This window comes from Opisthorchis viverrini (assembly GCF_000715545.1).
Source record: "Opisthorchis viverrini unplaced genomic scaffold opera_v5_609, whole genome shotgun sequence".
Taxonomy (NCBI): domain Eukaryota; kingdom Metazoa; phylum Platyhelminthes; class Trematoda; order Opisthorchiida; family Opisthorchiidae; genus Opisthorchis; species Opisthorchis viverrini.
This window is the reverse complement of record NW_008752275.1, coordinates 4279-23979: the sequence shown is the minus strand read 5'-3', so window position 1 is coordinate 23979 and position 19701 is coordinate 4279. Positions and strand designations below refer to the sequence as shown.

The 19701-nt window shown below is 42.3% G+C and overlaps 2 protein-coding genes across 2 annotated transcripts; one reads left to right on the top strand and one right to left on the bottom strand.

Moving 5' to 3' along the window:
• Positions 1–3492: 3492 nt before the first annotated feature.
• On the top strand, positions 3493–7046 carry T265_11849 (hypothetical protein; the record flags this gene model as incomplete). The annotated part of the gene is made up of 2 exons (XM_009178639.1): positions 3493–3719; positions 6968–7046. 2 exons carry the CDS (start codon positions 3493–3495, stop codon positions 7044–7046), a joined length of 306 nt encoding a protein of 101 aa, XP_009176903.1.
• A 10359-nt stretch (positions 7047–17405) lies between these two features.
• Positions 17406–18708, bottom strand: T265_15569 (hypothetical protein; the record flags this gene model as incomplete). The annotated part of the gene is made up of 2 exons (XM_009178638.1): positions 17406–17510; positions 18507–18708. 2 exons carry the CDS (start codon positions 18695–18697, stop codon positions 17432–17434), a joined length of 270 nt encoding a protein of 89 aa, XP_009176902.1.
• Between the last annotated feature and the right edge of the window lie 993 nt (positions 18709–19701).

Here is a 19701-nt window from a genome sequence, read left to right as displayed (position 1 = left end):
ATACATACAACATACACACTATATACGGGGGTGTTCAATAGCGCAATCTCCATATTATCTAGTAGGTTTAACAACTGAACATTTGAATGCCCCCATGCCCTTTGCATTGTAAGAGCACCAAGGAGAGTTGACCCAACGGTTTTCCCACCCGATGCTTCGAACCCATATCAGTTCCCTGAGTTTGCTGACCAGGTCAAGTCTCATTTGTGTGGTTAACAATCCGGCTGAATAGCAGGGAACTATGGGCGATCAAGCCACTTTAACAAGTGTTTCCCAAAGATCACGCAATAAATACTAGTTGGTAAAGATGAATGGTAGCTGCAAAACACCGTTCATCCATTTCCATCCAGAGAACTACAGTAGCACTCGAAATCAGTTTGGCCGCAGGTCTTTACGTACGCGTCCCGATACCCATAATCTTGAACCCCAGTGGTAAATGGAAGGGTGAATTTTTCTGTCTCCAACCTTCGACGCAACTACATTTCTTTTATTAAATTTTAATCCGGACAAATTCTGTTTATTAATTTTGCGGGTTGAAATGATAACCATACTTTGAGGCCTTTAATCATTCAGTATCGCAATCAAAACATGGGAATATATCAAGATTAGATTAGATTCGTCCATTTCAGAATACCGACTATGCATTTCATCAACAACCAAACCTCCTATATCGGGTTCCGTTTGACTGTGTTGGGGTCACGTTCGACATCAGCTGTCCAAGAACTGAGCATTTGTGGTTCGTATTTGCTGACAATTTTTCGAAGCTTGTATCTCACACTGAACCAGACAGATACATAGAACATTAAGAAGGTGAAGTATAATAATAGGCTTCTCAGATAGTGAAGATTTACTTAAGATTCTTTGATTTGTTACATATATCTGTGGACATTTTCGACCCTCTCTTAAGGCAGACCCTCAGATTCGACGAATTTGACTGAAGTTACTGTTTCTCTAATGACATGCTGCGAAGGCTGAGAGCTTTAAATCAGTAGTGTATGTTGTGTTCCCAGTGTTTTCAGATCATGCCCAAAACCTGTGTCCATATAAGTGAATCCCTGTTAGTCATTTGCGTCAAAGTTTTAGACTATGAGATCACATGGAATATTGTGTCAGATTTCACTAAGAACGAAAGGGACGGGAATCCATAAATGAGAAACAGTATACTTCCTAAATTTACCACATACAGGGCGGAATTTGACTGCTGTTGCCCTTATTGTGGCGGCACCTTGTTAGTTTTCGTCTGACACGGTACTATCTAAGCAATTAGATGTCTAGATGGATTTTCATCCTTGACGATTTCGGGCATTTTAGAAAAGTTTCCCTTGTCCGTGCGCGGTTCCTTTGCTAAGTCGCACATGACTGTTTTATTGGACAATCATTTTGTTACTCCTTTTGGTTTAAACCATAGTGGCGAGCTATACAAGCGTCAAAAACGGCAGTTAGTTGCACAGAAGTTCTCAATTCTTCTGTAAACAATGTCATATGGAGAAAACTCTCGATTGCTGCTGATGATCTGGTTATCAGTTTACGAATACGTTATGCTAAAATGAAGGTCACCCACAAATTAAGGACGAATCGGACGGTAAAATCTCGCAAACGAACAAAAATGAGAGGATCACCAGGTATCATCCTCATCGTACTAATTAATGCTGGGCATCTAGAACTCTCTGGTTCTATGACATTCAAGAAGTACTTTACATTTTGGTCGGTCAGCTAGTAAAATTGATTAATTCTGCCAAATACCTGCATTGTATTCCTTTTGTTCCTCAGAACACGTTGGGGCAGACATCCCCTACGCGCTGGATCTGTAGTAGGGCTTCGTTATAGTCCATACAGTCTACAGATGTTGCACTAATAATGGCAGTAATGTCACTTAAAATAAAGAACAGTGCAGACAAAAGTAAGCCATATTACCAAAGTACAAAGACCGTTGCAGTAGTCCGCTGAAGTGGTGTGTTTTGGGATCGTTCCACACTTAATCAACTCAAAACAACCTCCCTTTAGGTGAATAATGATAACAGGCGAGTGTAGCACTTGCTAGAACACTAAAGCACCTACAGGTCGCTCGGGGAAATAATACATTTGAAGAGATCTGGCGTCAGAATATTATTTTATCGCCAAAGCATTTGTATCTCCACTGCTGGACGACCAAGAACGACAATCCGCACCCGCTGGAATACTTGACATGCTTCATCAGCGTTTTGAAGAACAACCATTTTTTTCATTTAAGGGCAAGCTGTTGATAGCTCCAATACTCTGAACGCTGAATCGCACTGGGGTCTTCTTCCATGCTCTAAACCTCTCACTGTGACTTGCTCGTAGGTGCTGATTTTCTCGGATCAAACGCGTCCATCGCAGAAGGTCCACTTGTTCATCGTGGATGGCTAAAGCTAATAGGTTAGCGAACCACCATCTAGAATAATCGATTGGCTCGCCAGGACATGACGAGCTTAAGACGAGATTGGTCATTCGAGGATAGTTCCGTGGCAACTGACCTTTGGCAAATCAACCGGTCAGTCTTGCACCTCCCTAGAGACTTTCACAGCTTCTATCTCAGAGATAAGGGAAGGTGTTTCATGCCTCACAAATCGTTCAAACCACTGGGTTCAAACGAGTTGGAGTGCCTGGGTAATAATAGATTGTGCAAAGCCGCAAAAAAGAAATTAAATGATTTCAGGAGAGAAAAATGCCCAACCAAAACATCTCTCCCCAAGAACAATTCAGAACTCCTGCTCTCACAGGTAATTTCTTGGCGGCCATGGCAACAGCTACAACACCCTGGACACCAGGCGGTGTTCAACCTATGTCGGATTCATTTGATTGAATCCATTGTTGACAGAGCAACCAGTGTGAGATAACACTCATAAGTTTCCCATTTTGCAGCGTCTGATGGTCTCTCTCATGTAAGCACTTTCGACTACACCAAAATGCACCTCCATATATATTGTATCTTGCATGGACTGCTTAATCGAGGATCTGCTCCCGTCCACCGAAAGCAGTCGAGTAATCCCGATCTGCACCCTCAGGTTGAAGAACCATGTTCAGTGAACAGACAGTTAAATTTACAATACAATACATTCTTTCCAACTAGCCACGATTAGCTATGTTCTTCAGCAACGCTTTGACTATACTGTAAAAGTATTGTTGCACTAGGTTAACCTGATCCGTGAATCATGTGATCGATTCACAAAGGCTAAGCACATGTGCCCATAACGTTTGCTTTGATATCTCGCTGCAAACGCCAGCGCCTAATAGCCAGTGGACTTGCTTTAATTTGGTCAATCCACATTGTTTCTAGCATCTCAAAAATGAACTCAAATGCAGCTGTGGGTGTGCGTTAGAACGGAGATATTGACTGGTGTTGGAAATGAAAGTCATTATGATGGCCAAATGAACTGAGCGACATTTTTGTGTGTTGTTCTTATCCAATGCCTTTCTATCTAAACTAGGTTGAAGCCAAGCTACTTAACTTTCACTTTTAAAATAAAATGGATGAGGGTAGGCCACAAATCATTCACAGCGCGCACCATGACGGACAGGAAGGCAGTGGTGAAAAATGCCGATATGGAGGCAGATATGCAGCAGGACGCGGTTGATGTTTGTAACGAAGCAATGAACAAATATACGATGGAGAAGGACGTTGCGGCTCACCTAAAAAAGGAATTCGATAGTCGTTATGGGCCGACATGGCACTGCATTGTCGGACGATCCTTTGGAAGGTAAGTGTGATAATGGTGGGCGTAAAAATAAGGCGACGTTTTGTCTAGGGCACATTTCTCATAATTCCTATGAGTGGATGACATACATGGAAAATTTAAGCTCGTCATTTACTTTGTACGGGCTTTCCTCCTTCATGGAAATCAATTTAACTCGTAGCCCACAAGAACTTGCGATGAAAAGGCGAATAAATCTAATTTCATCTGTTGTGTACACAAACATAGTGAGAACAACCTTGAAAATTTTTATATGAATAAAAGCTACGTCTCTCTTGTGTGAGTGAACTCATCCGGAGAAACCAAACAGTGCTCAGCCATTTTGCCAAGATAGCTGAGATTGATATGCATCTCGGAATGGTTATTGCCAGGTGCGATTCTTCGAAATAATTACGAAAGTTCATTGCGCAAGGAATCTGTTGTTCACTAGTTCTTGAGTAAAGTCTGGCAATAAGTGAAAACTACTTTTCATAAGCATACTATAACTCGGTAATGTGTGTTGAATGCGCGTAGCACTCGGGTCGTTGATTTCCTCGCCCAGCCTGGCAGCTAGACAGCAAGCGTTTCATCACCGGTCAGTCGCCAATCGTCACTTCACACAATTGCCCACACAGTACTCATCGCACACTCTTTTGACCGAAATTTATTCAATGCGGGGCCATAAGTAGAGATGTTCTGCAAGATAGTCCAGCCATCTACTTTCCCCCTCAACATACTCGCCCTGAACTTGAGCACCCTCAGCAAAACAAGGTCAAAATCACCGTCCAAAACTAGAGATACATGCTTCCTCTGAATGTTTAGGCATACTGAGTTACATTTCGCAGCAGTCTGGCCTAGTCTTTTTGATAGATAGTATTTTACACAGCCACACAATACATTTTCGACAGGAATGTAGCGCTCGAAACTCAATATTTAAGTAGCAGATGACTGCCGAAACAATGTTGACTGTCCAAAACGTTAGGTAGTTCGAAAGTGCTGTCATTTCGGGAGTTAGTAGAAGACCTAAAAAACGAGCCAAATCCGTGAAAGATAGGTTTAAGTAGTTCGCCAGACCTGGTCAACGGGAATTATATTACTTTCGCAGTCGATGTTACGAGAGCATCAAGGCGCACAAGATGAGAAACTGACTAGCGGTGAACTAGTTCCGTTTGAGAATTATGAATGTGAGATGTGAATAGGCTGGCAGCCCTGTGTTATGCCCCTGAATGTTCCGTAAAACATCGATACCACAACTAAAAACGATTATTAATGTCTTTCCGGAGCCAGACGGTATTCTTTTCTTCACCTTTTCATGGTGCCTCTTGAAAGCAGTAAACTGCCGATATAAGTTATCGGGTTTAGGTTTTAAAACGCAAATAATCTTTTCGGCAGTCCTAATATAAACAGTGTGCTTAGCTGCCCCAGGGCCACAATGTACAGGGATAAATTTATTTTCATGTTCTTACTGTTACGTCGGTATCCAGCCTTGACTGATCAATGTTTGAGCAAATAGGTGACTGTTCACAAAGAGACGAATTTTGTTTTCCAATTGATATCATGGTTAATGCCATCGACGATTTCCCACGATTTACGATTTCTTCGTAAATCTTTCGGTTATCCGTGTCGGTTCATTCGTCCATTTGGTTTTGCACTCTACGGATGTTTTCAAATGTTCGGCTGGTGTTCCCTTGCTTAACTGAATCCTCACCTTATCGCCTGAAATGTTACATTTCGTTAGCCTACCAAGGATTTTCTAATACACGATCAAGTTTTAAAAAAATCAGGTGAAAAGTTATCGGCCACCTAAATGAGATGGACCGAGCCTTAAATATGAAGATCAAACCGAGTAAAATCCATATATTTTGCTCACTTCCGAACCAGATTTTACTGTATCTCTCAAAGAAAAGAGATCTATGGTAGACATCAATGATATACATATATGGTCGTTGGCTTGTTCGCTGAGCTGGGCAATTTGGTTGCAAACGTTTCATCACCAATCGAGGTGACATCCTCAGTGCGTTATTGGGGAGCGTAGTTGTGCGTAGCGGTGGGTTAGTGGTTGTGCGTTCTGTAGTGTTACGTGTGTGTTGATATACGTGCTGGTAGCCGGGGACGACCTTTGACCGCGATTAGTTATTCTGTCGGGCGGTTCCATTGGTTGTTCATTTATCCCGTGTCCTCATTCGCCGATGCCCACGTGACCTGAGCTACCGACATTCTCCTCTATAGATATACATATATATATACATAAAAGGACATCCTCAGTATCTGATTCAACTTAGTAGTAACTTCTCCCAAAGCCACCATTTAAACCAACCAACTAACTAACAACAACAATCTTACGGGCGGATGAAGTACACTCGTCTAGTGTATGTCGAAATATCTTACTGAATATCTTACTGAATATCTTACTGAATATCCTTTAACCGAGTGTTCTCTACTATGCTATGCTACTATGCTATTTTGTGTTGACATGGCATGGAAATTGTGAGAACTCATCGTAGAAGGAAAGCGATAAACATACAAACCCAAGGAGCCATTCTCACAGAAGCTCATTCGGCCAGTTAGAGTTGATCAGACTGATTAATGTTTCCATCACACTAGTCCACGGTGATGTCCATAGGAAAACCGGTTTTAACGTCATTCCTCTGAGTGTGGAGTGGATGCGCTTGATGTTAATGTACTGAGCATGATTCTTTCTGGTGATCAATAGTCAAACTACTGATATTCTGTAAGTAGAAAGCTCGGTTAACATTGATGAGTGTTAATATGACTACACCACTGAGGTTATCGTAATCGTAATCTCTAGCCTCATCAGCACAATAAAGTATTCATCCGATAGGAATTATTTGAAACGGTTTGCCTATCTTCAGAGCTCTACGTCCGCAACCAAGTGATTTTACTCCACAAGCGCATTTGAGCATGGGTTTAGAGGACATTCCGGAAGATGTGTTGGCAACTGTAGTCTCGTGTTGTTCAGTGCACTTTAGGGAAGGCATTCTGTCACATAGAGAGCGCTTCTTGAAGTCAAGTTCGTTTTCGAATGTTGAGGCTGAAGTTGATTGATGAATGTTTCATTGCCGTCTCCGGAGTTTGACTTCCGTCTCTGGAATATCTACATTCGGTTTTTGTTTGACGAATGAACGAATTCTTTTCGTGGCTTTCACACCTTCAAAATTGGTGGCTTGCTGTTTATCATCTTCCGTTATTTATGTTTGTTACTGAAAGAATTGCCAGTAGGTACAAATTAAAGATTTTTCTTTTCTCAATTCCAGCTACGTGACACACGAGACGAAACATTTCATCTACTTTTATCTTGGAAACAACGCGGTGCTACTTTTCAAGTCCGGCTAATTTCACCTCACGGAATACATAAAAAAACTACTTTGTTCATCAGAAAAGCATTTTAACTTCACAACAGCCTTCTAAAGCACATTCTTCATCTACAATCTTGAAAGGTGTGGTCGGTTATTAGAACACGGCCACCGACATTAACATAACCCAGAACAGCGCCCGATTTTGTGTTACGTTCCGCGTACAAGATGCTCATTTGGATTTTCACTTGACTCCAGAGCAACAATCTCAACATTAACGATTCTTGAGAATGAATATTAGCACCTAAAAGTTCAAGACCCATTTTTAATTCTGCAGCATAGACAAACTACTTCGTTCGGCCCTGCAGCAGTCTCTGGGTGGTATTGCGCACAAAATTTTGCAAAATTGAAAATACTACTCTTATTTCGATCGCAAGACTGTCCCATAATATACGGACACTCATACCATATGGGATATAGGTACCGCACTAACCGACAGCTGCTAGTTTACAGCTTACGCCGTTCTGCTCAAAAAGTATGACCCCAAATATTGTAAGTCGGTTTAGATTAACAAACCTCATCTTATCTTAGAAATAGCAAAAACTTTTAAACGCATGCGTTTCGGAATTACTGATGAGTCTTTTTCAACTCTCGTGCGGTGGGAGTTCCATTGTTACCCTATGTAAAGGTAGTCATGCCACCACTTGAGCTTGTTCCATTACTACATTATTGATCAGAGCGAAACAAATTAATTAAATTCTGTCACTTTGCGTGTCACTCAATACAGTTGCTCGCCCCCGGTCTTCGCCGAAGTACACCGGAGTCTATTGTGAGTCGAAAATGCAGGAGGGTCTCCCAATGCGAAGCTTCCTATTATGATGCCTGAAGAAAAATATCGTTACCGTCATATGATCCAAACACAGGATTACTCATCTAGTTGAGACATGAATAAAATTGTCCAAATATGAAATTCTGTCACCTAGTACACAACCACGGGGACAAAGTCTGCAGAATATGAACGATTGCTTTCAGATGCTGACTGGTTGCAAAGATCTTAATTAATTAGTAGAAGAGAACGGGGAAATCATTTTGTAAAATTCAGATAACGAATGCTAGCAGGGAAGCCACAACAGAGTTCACTAATGAAGAAGACAACAAAGAAGGCATTAGTGCACGTAGCAAGCGCAAAAATTCACGTCAAACTCAAGCTGTCGTAAAACAGTCGCTTGCCGTTACTGCAGATATCGACAATAAGTCTGTTGCCTTCCTGCGATTTGTTTCCCGGGAATTGCGCCGAGTATAAAGGAGCTATTATATTCGTGATTCGGTTTTGATTAGGAAGTCCGAAAATAGAAACCCAGATTTCAATTAGCTTAGTTGGTGTGCAGCGTTTAGAAAGACAAGTTATCTTTAAATGTGGAAAAAACGGTTAACTAGATAATTCCCTTTCACACATCAATGCAACTGTTGCTTTTATTGAAGTTCGGGAAATATGTAGTGTAGCAGTGCACAGTGACGAGCATCGACAGTGAAAATTCTTTTTTGTGTGAGGTACGGGAGTCATAAAACTTTCCATCGATACCGTGATTTGTGATGAAAGTTTTAATGACTGCGGGACAGGTGTGTTTGTATGGACAAATCGAACACTACAAAAGGTGGCAATTTCGGAGACAAACACTCCATCAAATCCAATTAATAAATGTCAGTGATAGTGTACCGCATTCATGGTGATTACTCAGGAAGGATAGACCATATTTACTGACAAGATTGTGAGAAATTTTTGGAGATTGTGAAATAGATAGATAGATAGATAGATAGATAGATAGATAGATAGATAGATAGATAGATAGATAGATAGATAGATAGATAGATAGATAGATAGATAGATAGATAGATAGATAGATAGATAGATAGATAGATAGATAGATAGATAGATAGATAGATAGATAGATAGATAGATAGATAGATAGATAGATAGATAGATAGATAGATAGATAGATAGATAGATAGATAGATAGATAGATAGATAGATAGATAGATAGATAGATAGATAGATAGATAGATAGATAGATAGATAGATAGATAGATAGATAGATAGATAGATAGATAGATAGATAGATAGATAGATAGATAGATAGATAGATAGATAGATAGATAGATAGATAGATAGATAGATAGATAGATAGATAGATAGATAGATAGATAGATAGATAGATAGATAGATAGATAGATAGATAGATAGATAGATAGATAGATAGATAGATAGATAGATAGATAGATAGATAGATAGATAGATAGATAGATAGATAGATAGATAGATAGATAGATAGATAGATAGATAGATAGATAGATAGATAGATAGATAGGTGGGTAGTACATTAGATAGATATGGATAGAGGCAGATGTATGGATAGACTGAAGGACTTCGAATGCAACGAATTACGCGTAGGAGTTAAATTACCACTCGATGCATATCTCAATGCAAACAACGCTGCTATTATTTGTTTCAAGTGTTTAGTAGAATGATTTGACTTTTTCGACAACGTCCGTTAGATTGAAGCGGGGAAACACTGGAGCAGGACCTGGCCCTGTCTGATGACTGTAAGTGGATCCCACTCTAGTGATGTATTGGCATATCACACCTGTTGCCTGAGTATGCCATAGATCTGCGTGGATCAAATAGTAGTCCATCTGGGGTGCATATCACATCCCAGGGCAGTACCGAGTGAACTGAATTGATTTCTCCAGTCCTAGGAAGCATTCACCCAAAACAAACATGCAATTGGATCCCGGACTTTTTTTCCAATCCCAGATGCAATACGGTTTCATTCAGTCAGGTTGTGCGGTGATGGGTCCAACTAAGATATGGTGACATAGAAAACCGTCGAAAAACGGCGCTAGGTAGTAACATTTGCCATATTACTGACCACATACCGAGTAAGGACTTCCCGGCTCTCTAACCTCATTTGAATCAGAACTCTGAATGCAGACCAGTCAACATAATGCTATGAGATGAATTAATCAGGGTATGTGTGCACCCCCCGCCCAGACAACTACAGCGGTGGTTGCAATAGAGAAGGTTCATTTGCATCACTGTTGTCCTCTAATGTACTGTCCTTATGTGACACGTCCATGCCAACTTTTTCAGGCTAAATATTCATAAACTGGATGGAACCGCATACTACATGGCAGCGCAAGGAACAGTAAAACAGCAAGAACAGTACTGAATTAAGCAATAGCGAAAGATGATTCTGTTTGTCTGTATGGCATGGTTGTCGATGGTTCTGTGCCAACCGGAAACTTCACCGCGTTCGATCTACACAGACGGTCAAACGAAATCACGCCAGACTTCGGATGTAGTAACATGGGTCTTATATTCACCGTCTTCAATTGATACATATTTAATTCCCCTAAAATGTTGTCTAGAAATATTTCTGTCATTTCAAAAGATGTAGTTGTTTTTAGCTAGCTAACTGTTCAAATCCATCCTCTGAAGATTCCATCGAAAACTACATGTAAAGTCTAACTACATGAATGATGCCCTGGATAGCTGACTCGGCTGACTCATCTGTACCGAGTCTGTCTCTAGGGACATCTTTTCGTCCATACTTTGCGTACTTTGACTTCGTTCTATGAGTTACGCATGAGACTCGCGAACAACTGATGCAATTGAAGTGCTGGTCCAATGGGCATTGGCGTGGTGACGAAATTCAAGGTTTAACCGCATAAATGTGACGTGGGATAATCGTCGGGTGCAGCTCAGTTCGAATATAATCGCCGGAAACTGCATCGCGTATAAAAATTCCCCAGCTTTAGTTATTCTCGTGGGAGCAATCCCTTTATTCTGAGAGTGGATGTTCTAAGCACTTCGTGAAGCTGAATACATAGGGGACGCTTTCTTAATTATAAAGCATTGTTTGGGCTCCTGGTGCTTCTTTACATCCCTTCAGTCTTCTTATTGGTCAGTCAGTTAGCCGGGCGTATACCGGAAAAGATCGGTGTTCAGAATTCCAAACAGATATTTCCTCCTATACATCTTTAGGGATGGTGTTCTGTCGTTGTCGGACCACTAAAGGGTTAAACCCTGGTGGTATGTAGAACAATTGCCAGTAGGATTGGGTTCGATACCAAACTTATATTAGGGCAATCTGCCTCTAAACCAACTCCCTCTGGACCACATTCATCCGAAGTAGTCCTGTCACACGAGAAAGTTACGGTAAAGTTCAAGTGCGATAGGAGAGCAGCCAGATTGAAAATTCTGTAATTTTGGTCGAAATTGTGACCTAAGGATGAAGTGAATCTATTTCGAAAAGCTCATGAACAGTGGAAAGCCGCTCCATTCATATTGTGAAATGTTTGCAGTGCCCACCGAATTATCTAAAGTGCCGACTGTTAGGCGACCACCTAACCAATCGGAACGATAAGCAGTGTGATTAACCCGCCCCTACCTAGCGCCACTCATCATTCAGTCACTTGCTCGTTCCTTGACCGACAGCTTCTCAGATTGCAGATTAACACAAGTTGTGAATCATTCCTCCTAAGTCATTGAACACGTGATCGCGTGGCGTGAATGCCTTGACTATCTATGTGCGACCCGATTGCTCAGATTACCAGCTCATTCCCAAACAGTTTAGTGTTCCTTCTTGAATATTTTGGATGAGAAAGGGATGAAAGGGGTGAAAGTGCTGTACAGTGTTTCTCGGCTTTTCAGCTTAGCTGAAAATATTAACTGAAATATTAACGGCACTGTCCTGATAATATCAACGACCTTAGTTATCGGGGTTGGTTATTGAGAGTGCCGATCTTACCGCTTTGCAAGGTGTTAATATCCAGATCATCCGGACCGGCAAACCAGCCGAAAGGATTCCGTTCCACAAACCATTCACAAACCAAGCCTGAAAAGTGCTCCTAGGACTGCGCTAAATCATCGCAACTATTTATCCCTGGGCTTGCGTCGAATGATATGCACAGGGAGATTAGAAAGTCTGGGATATCTCAGGAACTGCATCGGGAACACTAAGAAACCTCTCTTGCTTTTCAAACTACTATAAATACAACGCTCTAAATTGCAGTGCTCCAATAGAATGCCCAACATGGAAGTCACAATCAACGCGCTGAACCACCTCATCATGGTGCTGATTGGGGAATCGCAGGTCAGTGTGGTTGAGCAACTCCAAACAGGATTGACTATACTGTTGGGTTTAAATGTGCTGGTTGCTTTCCACAATGTACAGTACAAATGATCTTGCGCCTCCGCTCCAGTTCTACCCAGTATACAGGAAAGACTCGTTGGATTCGCGTGTGAGGAACATGGCAAGAGCTACAAATCCGAAGCTCAGTTTGTTGCCCACCGTTGAGTTTACGTCCATGAAGGTGTGGACACGAATGTGTTTGCCCAGTTGGCCTGCGCTAAGTGTTTCGTCCTTTTCCAACGAAAATAGGCCTGAGCAACACCGCCGCCCCGTATACCCTACCCAGCGTGATACAGATAAACTTAGCCTAGTTCAGACTTCCAGTGTTCCAACAAAATTCACACTAACTCTTGCGCCTGGATAACAATCTATATCAAACTCGTGATACGGAAACCGCGCTGTTCGATCGATTATTAGAATTGAAACCAGATTATGTGTGCTTAACTAACAATCACAAGTGGACGAATCATCATCTAATGGCCCGACGCATCCGTGTCATGTCCCTATTGCCCTGGTTCCAAAGGCCCCAAATCCTACTTCACCGGACCAACTGAGATCGATCTCCGTGTGACTCATTCTTGTTCGGTGCTTTCATAAGATGCATGCAGATCGCTGGATCCGTAGATTTCAAGTGCTATCACTCTAGTTTGCATTTCTGCGTCGAGAGGATAGCTTGGAAGCTACATTGCTGTTACGCACCCTACCTCGTCGCTCTTCGGTGACTGCTTCTAACCTCGTCTTGGCCCTTGTTGATAGCTTGACAGTGTTTAGCAATTAACAGATCTGCCGGGGCGTTCAGATCACCGTCACTCCTAGTTTGATACAAAGTCTAGTCCAACAAATGCAACAGCTACCCTCAACTCAAACGTTCACTGACACAGACTTGGGAGGTATGGAGATCCATTCTGCCCAATATTGTTCAACATGATAGTTGGTGAAATTCTTGGATTATCGATGCCGCATTCAGGATGCCATTTGCAAGACATCTCAGAGGATGGCTTCATCCTCGCTGACGACTGAACCATGCGTGCAGCAAGTTAGGCTCGTCTTGAATGAGATCTTAAAGCTGCTGTGGTCGAGTTGGGAGAAGCTGGTATGAAGGTCAGCACTCGAAAGACGAAATGAGTCGTGATTAGTGAGGACAAGAAGCATCGAGCAATAGCAATCTTAATCTCAGTTTTTAGCTTGGTCGAGGAGGTCGTCACTTCTCTGAGACCAACAGATATCACGGCATATTTTGGCATTCCCTTTACATCCAAGAGAAATGGAATTTGCAACCACTGACATCAGCTGCTGAAACTGCTTGGTGAGGTGATGCATGCCTCGTTGAAGCCAAATCAAAGAGTGAATGTCACAAGGAAACATCTGATACCTCAGCCAAATCCACCGAAATACGCCGAAAAGTTTGAACAATTACGTCGTATATTCTATTCGTGGCTGGTCACGTCTACCGATTAGCTATATTCACGTCGGTAAACAGCGTTTGGGAATCGGCATCCCGAGCTTAAGTAAAACCATTCGCCAGCAGCGGACAGCGCGCACGGAAAACCTCTCTACACAGTGTTCAGTACTACACAATGTGATCAACGGTTCCAAATTCGGTAAGGTCATTTGGGGTCTCATTTCTTCTACCCGAGTCAGAGATATATGTGTAAACGCCAAGGAAGAGCCGGTAGCTGCTTGGGGCAACAGCCTTCAAAACACTGTCGTCGGTCGCGGTTCATTAGAGTTAGTAGCCTCTCTGCAGTCGGTGGCTTGTAATTCCCGAATACGTCTTTCCTCTGATATATAAACCCGGTATCCAGCTCCGGCACAACTTCTCAGGACAAAAGAGATGAACCCGGCGTCAGTATAGTGGCCGGACAATATTTTCTTGTGGAAACTGTGAGTCGGAAAGTTTCGTGAATATTCCGCAGTTGTGCTGGATCATGCATGATGCCTGGTCTGTTCATCTTAGTCAGGTTGCAGTGAAACCCGCAATCCGTCGCTTGGAATACATCGACTTTGGGGAGTTGAAAGCACCTACTTTGACGTCTTTCGCCAAGTCTGGCCTAATGGAGAGCGTAGAACTACCGTCACTGCAGTAATCATAGTCTCCGATAGCCACTGAGCAACGGGGTGGAATAAGAAGAAGCCGAAATATGGTGACAATGATTGTCCTCTCACCGTCATCTCAGCGCTACGTGCAATTAATCGTGATGTCTACTTTTCGAACAACCAACCAACGATCATTTCATATCAAGGGATGTGCTTTCCTTAATTTTTTAAGGCTGTTACAGTCGGTGAGTTGTGCTTGCTCGCCGGTTTGAGCTCTCTGCACAATTACGACATTTAAATGTTTGACACACAGCGTTGAGTGTCCATACAAGTTACTGACTTTGACACCTGGGCCAGTATGACGGAATATTTGTGTGATTTGCGAGTCTTTATTGTGCTAGCTCTAACAGCTCCTTGAATAGCATACAGTATTTTCATGAAGGAAACTACTCAGAAGGTTGCTTAAAACTCTTTGACAGCCCACGACCTGTTTCGCTCTTCTTGGGGCTCATCATGCCAACTGAAACATGAGGCGGCCTGTGTGCAGCACATTCAGTTGTAGAATGTCATAAACGAGAGATTCAGTTGAGTCTCTCGTTAAAAACCGAATTGATTTGATCGAAGGCATACAGCATTGTTTGTCTTTTTTCGGTTGCCGGTCTTTACACGTGTGTTACCATACTGACCATTCTTAAAAACTTTATGATTAATCTTGCCTGACTTGAACAGTGTGGAACGCCTCCCTCATTGTACCCAATATTTTCCTGCACACCATTCCATTTCTATCGTCTGAATTTACGTTACGTGTTTGTGAACATGCTCTTCAAATGACAAAAAATGAGTAGGTTGGAACGGGTTGTCGCCTCCAAGAACAGGCCAGTTTTGGAGCATATTTTCTTCATGCTACAGGCACATCAAACCTAGTGCTCAATATATCTCATCACAGGTGTTAGAAATCTGTCTACTTGCCATACTTCTCTGTCGCAATGCAGTGGTGAACTTTACCTGTGCACCGTTTTACCTAAATTCCACTAATTGACGGACAACCAAACAAGAGCGAACCAAACCAACACTATGCTGGTCTAACGACCTAGACCGAAAAGTGAGCGTAATATGCCATATTATTATGAAACCGATCACTTCCACTGTGAGTCTAATCCTGGCGCATCGTGTCCAGTGACTTTTGTCCACCAAATAATGTCTCATTGGGCAAATCTTATAAGCCTTTCGGCTAGCTAGGCTGACTGAAAATTGATATAATGCATTTACCGAGCCCGCCTTGATCCTTCAAGCAACGAGGACTTGTTCTTGGTTCTAAAAAAAACAATATGCTTGCTCGGCAAGTGTCAACGGAAATATCTGATAGATCGTTCTCCATCAGCTTCTCAGATTTGGGTTCTTAAAACTGTGCACACTTGTACACTCCAATGATCACTTAGGGATCAGGTTTACAATGCGGTCAGTTCGGCACGTTCACCCGGTAGAAAAGAATTCAGCCCTTTCTTTTCGGTGGACTATGAACCAATGGGTTCTCTTGGTCAGCTTCCTTAACCTGCTCTACAGTTATTTAGTTAGTTAGTGTCTTACAACCAGTCAAATCAATAAATGCAGTAGAGTTTAGTCGTTACTTGGTTCTAAAAAAAGATGACAATATGCTCGGCAAGTGTCAACGGAAATATCTGATAGATCGTTCTCCATCAGCTTCTCAGATTTGGGTTCTTAAAACTGTGCACACTTGTACACTCCAATGATCACTTAGGGATCAGGTTTACAATGCGGTCAGTTCGGCACGTTCACCCGGTAGAAAAGAATTCAGCCCTTTCTTTTCGGTGGACTATGAACCAATGGGTTCTCTTGGTCAGCTTCCTTAACCTGCTCTACAGTTATTTAGTTAGTTAGTGTCTTACAACCAGTCAAATCAATAAATGCAGTAGAGTTTAGTCAGATGAAAAAAACGGGCGTCATCGTATATATTTTGCTCCNTCTCTGCTGAACCTGACAAGGGTTACGTAGATGCAAAGTAACGATCCAGCGATTGAAAGTCGCAGAATTCGTGGCGTATTGTAGTTATGCGTACATTCATTCTGGTAAATCCACATCCAACAGAGAGGGAAGCACTGGACTCGAGTTTTGCTTCTATTAGGGCTGATCAGCTTTGCACATTAAATGGCCGAGCCAGGGTTTAAACTCCACAAACCTGACATGCGACGCAAACGTGCTACCCGTAATTCCACCGGCGCATGCACGACGCACCTGAATTATCACGTCTGAAGGGGAGAACGTGTTCGCGCTTGAGCGATATGATTCGTATGCCCGACACACCACTGATACGACGACCCAGTAACTGTCCTGGTCAATCGATTGACCCGCTTGTCAGGACTTCCTGGTCAGCGCTGGAATCCAATGTTTCCCCCCTTTGATGTGGATTCACCAGACTAATTGCACCAGGACAGGAGGACGGCTGTTCAAACGAGAATGATGTGGGTGTGAAAAATAGAAATCCCGCAAACTTCCCTACATGCATAGACGTCGAAAACTTTAAGGCAATGTTGACCTACTTTTAGTGGGCAAGACATTCGAAGAATTCGATTACACCAACCCCTCATCGAACTCATCGCTGTCAGTCCAGATTCACCGCACTAATGACTAATGTTAGTGATGTTCTCCTGTGAGCGTTTACACGGCTAGTCTGGTCAATTTTATCATTTCTGTATTTTGAGACCTTGAGATGAGCTCAGCACATGAATGCAGTGCCGAAAGGATATTGGGTTTGTCGATTCTATTTAACCGAAAGAAGGGCTCTTGAATCTACGTACATTATCAAAGAACGCAGTCGAAATCGGTGTTACACATCTCTTTCCATCACCGGCAGTTGGTTAGGGTATAGTATTTGTCCTTTGATCACATTAGTGATCCCTCAAACCGAACGCTAATAAATCGTCCAACGTCGTTTGATTGTCCGGTATTTGAATCCGTCTACAATAACCAAAGAGGAAACGAACTTTGTTGATCAGCCACCCAACTGTTAAGTTCAGACACCCGCTAATCGAATATCACTCCAGAATGACTGTCATCATCATATCGGACAACAGCAGTATCACGTCGTTGTCAATTTAGCCAACGATTTAACATCACTCATTTAAGATTCAAAGATGAAAAAGATAAGTGACGGCTGATTGAAGAGGGTTTATTCAGTTTACCCAGATTTGAACAGGAGCACAGCGTTAGATCCGAGATAGAAGTAAATGAAGTGCCGTGTTTCGTGAGTCACATAGCTGTGTAACAGAAAGGCAGGAAAATAGAACAGTGAAGTGGTAAACTATTGAGCAGTAGTTTGCTTGTTATTTCCCATGAGCGTAATGAAACAAGACTCATGCCTAAAATATGATACCTACAACTAGGATCAGGTATGCTCGGAGAACGACAAAGCACTAGACGATATCGCCATGTTCTATCGAAGATTCTCAAGATGTGTCTCGTAAAGTCCAGTGAACAGATTTCTGTTTACTTTTAAAAATTATGCAATGCCTATAGTGACCTTGTCGTTTGCAATGTGAACCTGATGCAATCAACAGTAGAACTTGTGCAAAATAGAAAATAATGACCTGGCATAAATTTGCAATCGTTTGTTTTCCAATGAGAAAATTTAAAGTATGTTATTCTGCCGACACAGTGTACTCGAGTTAGAGACCGTGACCTTTTTGAACTGCGTACCTGAGGAATCATGTTGAATCACCTCGCGTTGTGGCGCGTCAACGAAATCTTTCCATCTCTAGGCGACAGACATTAGAAATGCCCGAGTAATCCCAGTTCCACCTTAATGTTGGCAATTTTATCAGTGGACATGAGCAGAGCAAATGCACTTGCGAAAACTGACCTTCTCTTTGTGCATCAACCTTTGATTCTTCCTTCCACAGGAATTAGGTAAAAACTGACCAACTGTGCTGCTGTTCACAGATTCCAAAGACGAATAAAAATTCCACATGGTACTCAAGCTTGATTTTTGTGTATTTTCGTTTAGCGTAACAAATGATTTTGCGTACTACATGGCTGTCCGCACAATTTTGAGAATGCACATGGACTGAGACTGTTAGTTTCTTCCAAAACAATGTGGCTCGCTAGCATTAATCAACGCTTCGGGATTCGAGCCAATACGAAACTACAAAACCTGTATTAATAATCCGGTGTTTGATTTATTCATCATCATATGAATTTACTGGCATGCAACATTTAATCACAATTTACATGCACCTACAATTGTAAAAACGTACCTTCCAAAAGCTCGACCAACAATGCAATGCCAAGTCGGATTGTACCGCTTGTCGAATTCTTTTTTAATAAATGCCGCAATATCTTTTTCCATGGTAAATTTGAGCATAGCCTGATTGCACAGATCGACCGCATCCTGCTGCATGTTCTCATCCATATCAGCATTTTTCACAACCGCTTTTCGTTCAGGCATCGTGATTCTGACTGTTCAGTCGTCCCTGTGAACGCGGCCAGGGACCAATTTATTCAGTTCGCACGCACATGAGTGTGTGCGTACCAAGTCGATCGAAGCTATTGGTCACCAGTTAGTAGCCTGCCTTCAGCTTGGTTCGAGTTGTTCCTTCTATGACGGTTTCGTCCGTTCGTTATGAGTTAAAGGGGCAGTGATATAAGAAAAGATGGAATTCCGCGGTCGATTTTTTGGTCCTCGCGGTGGCACGTTCGTTTCGCACATGGACGCCGACAACGCAGATCGATACATTGTGCACGATGGATGAGAAGCTTGTCTGTCGATGAGCACATGTTTGTGTGCCTACACTCAATCCATTTATAAATAGTATAGTTTTCCTTATTCACTTAATTATATTCTTCAGCATCTTACGATGGAATTTGTGTGCTAAGGAGAAAGAAATTTGGCACTGGTTTGGAACTTTCTTACTTACAACTTGCTTGGCTTAGTTGTTTTCCAATACGCGCCCTAAAAGACCAACGTATCTAATTTTATCTCAGGCTAATTGGCCGGTGTATTTTTCACCATCACTCTACAGAACACTGTTACGGAAAACGAAGCTGAGCAGACTATTTCCTACAGGTTCTCTTACGTGGTTTTAGAGAGGTGTGCCGCTTCCTATGACTGTTTGGACGACCATTTTGGGACCTCCGACAGACCGACCTCGCCCAAAAGTTCCCTTTGCGTTTTGTTACTGGCGTAACCAACGGTCAGTTTGACTGAATCTCTCAAACGGGTGTTTTGATTAGTTTCGGCCAGTCGACTTCGTGACGTCTGACCTCTCTAAACAAACACGGGTGGGTAGTGAGGAGTGCAGTTTTAAACCAGATCAACGCCAAGAAGTCGCACCCAGCCGGTTGTTTGGAGTCAGAACATAGGAACGTACGAGACATCAAATGAAGTGACGGTCAAACTCAGGTCAGCCACCCAGCTATCCCGTGTCCTAATACGAAAGTCGCTTTCTAAAT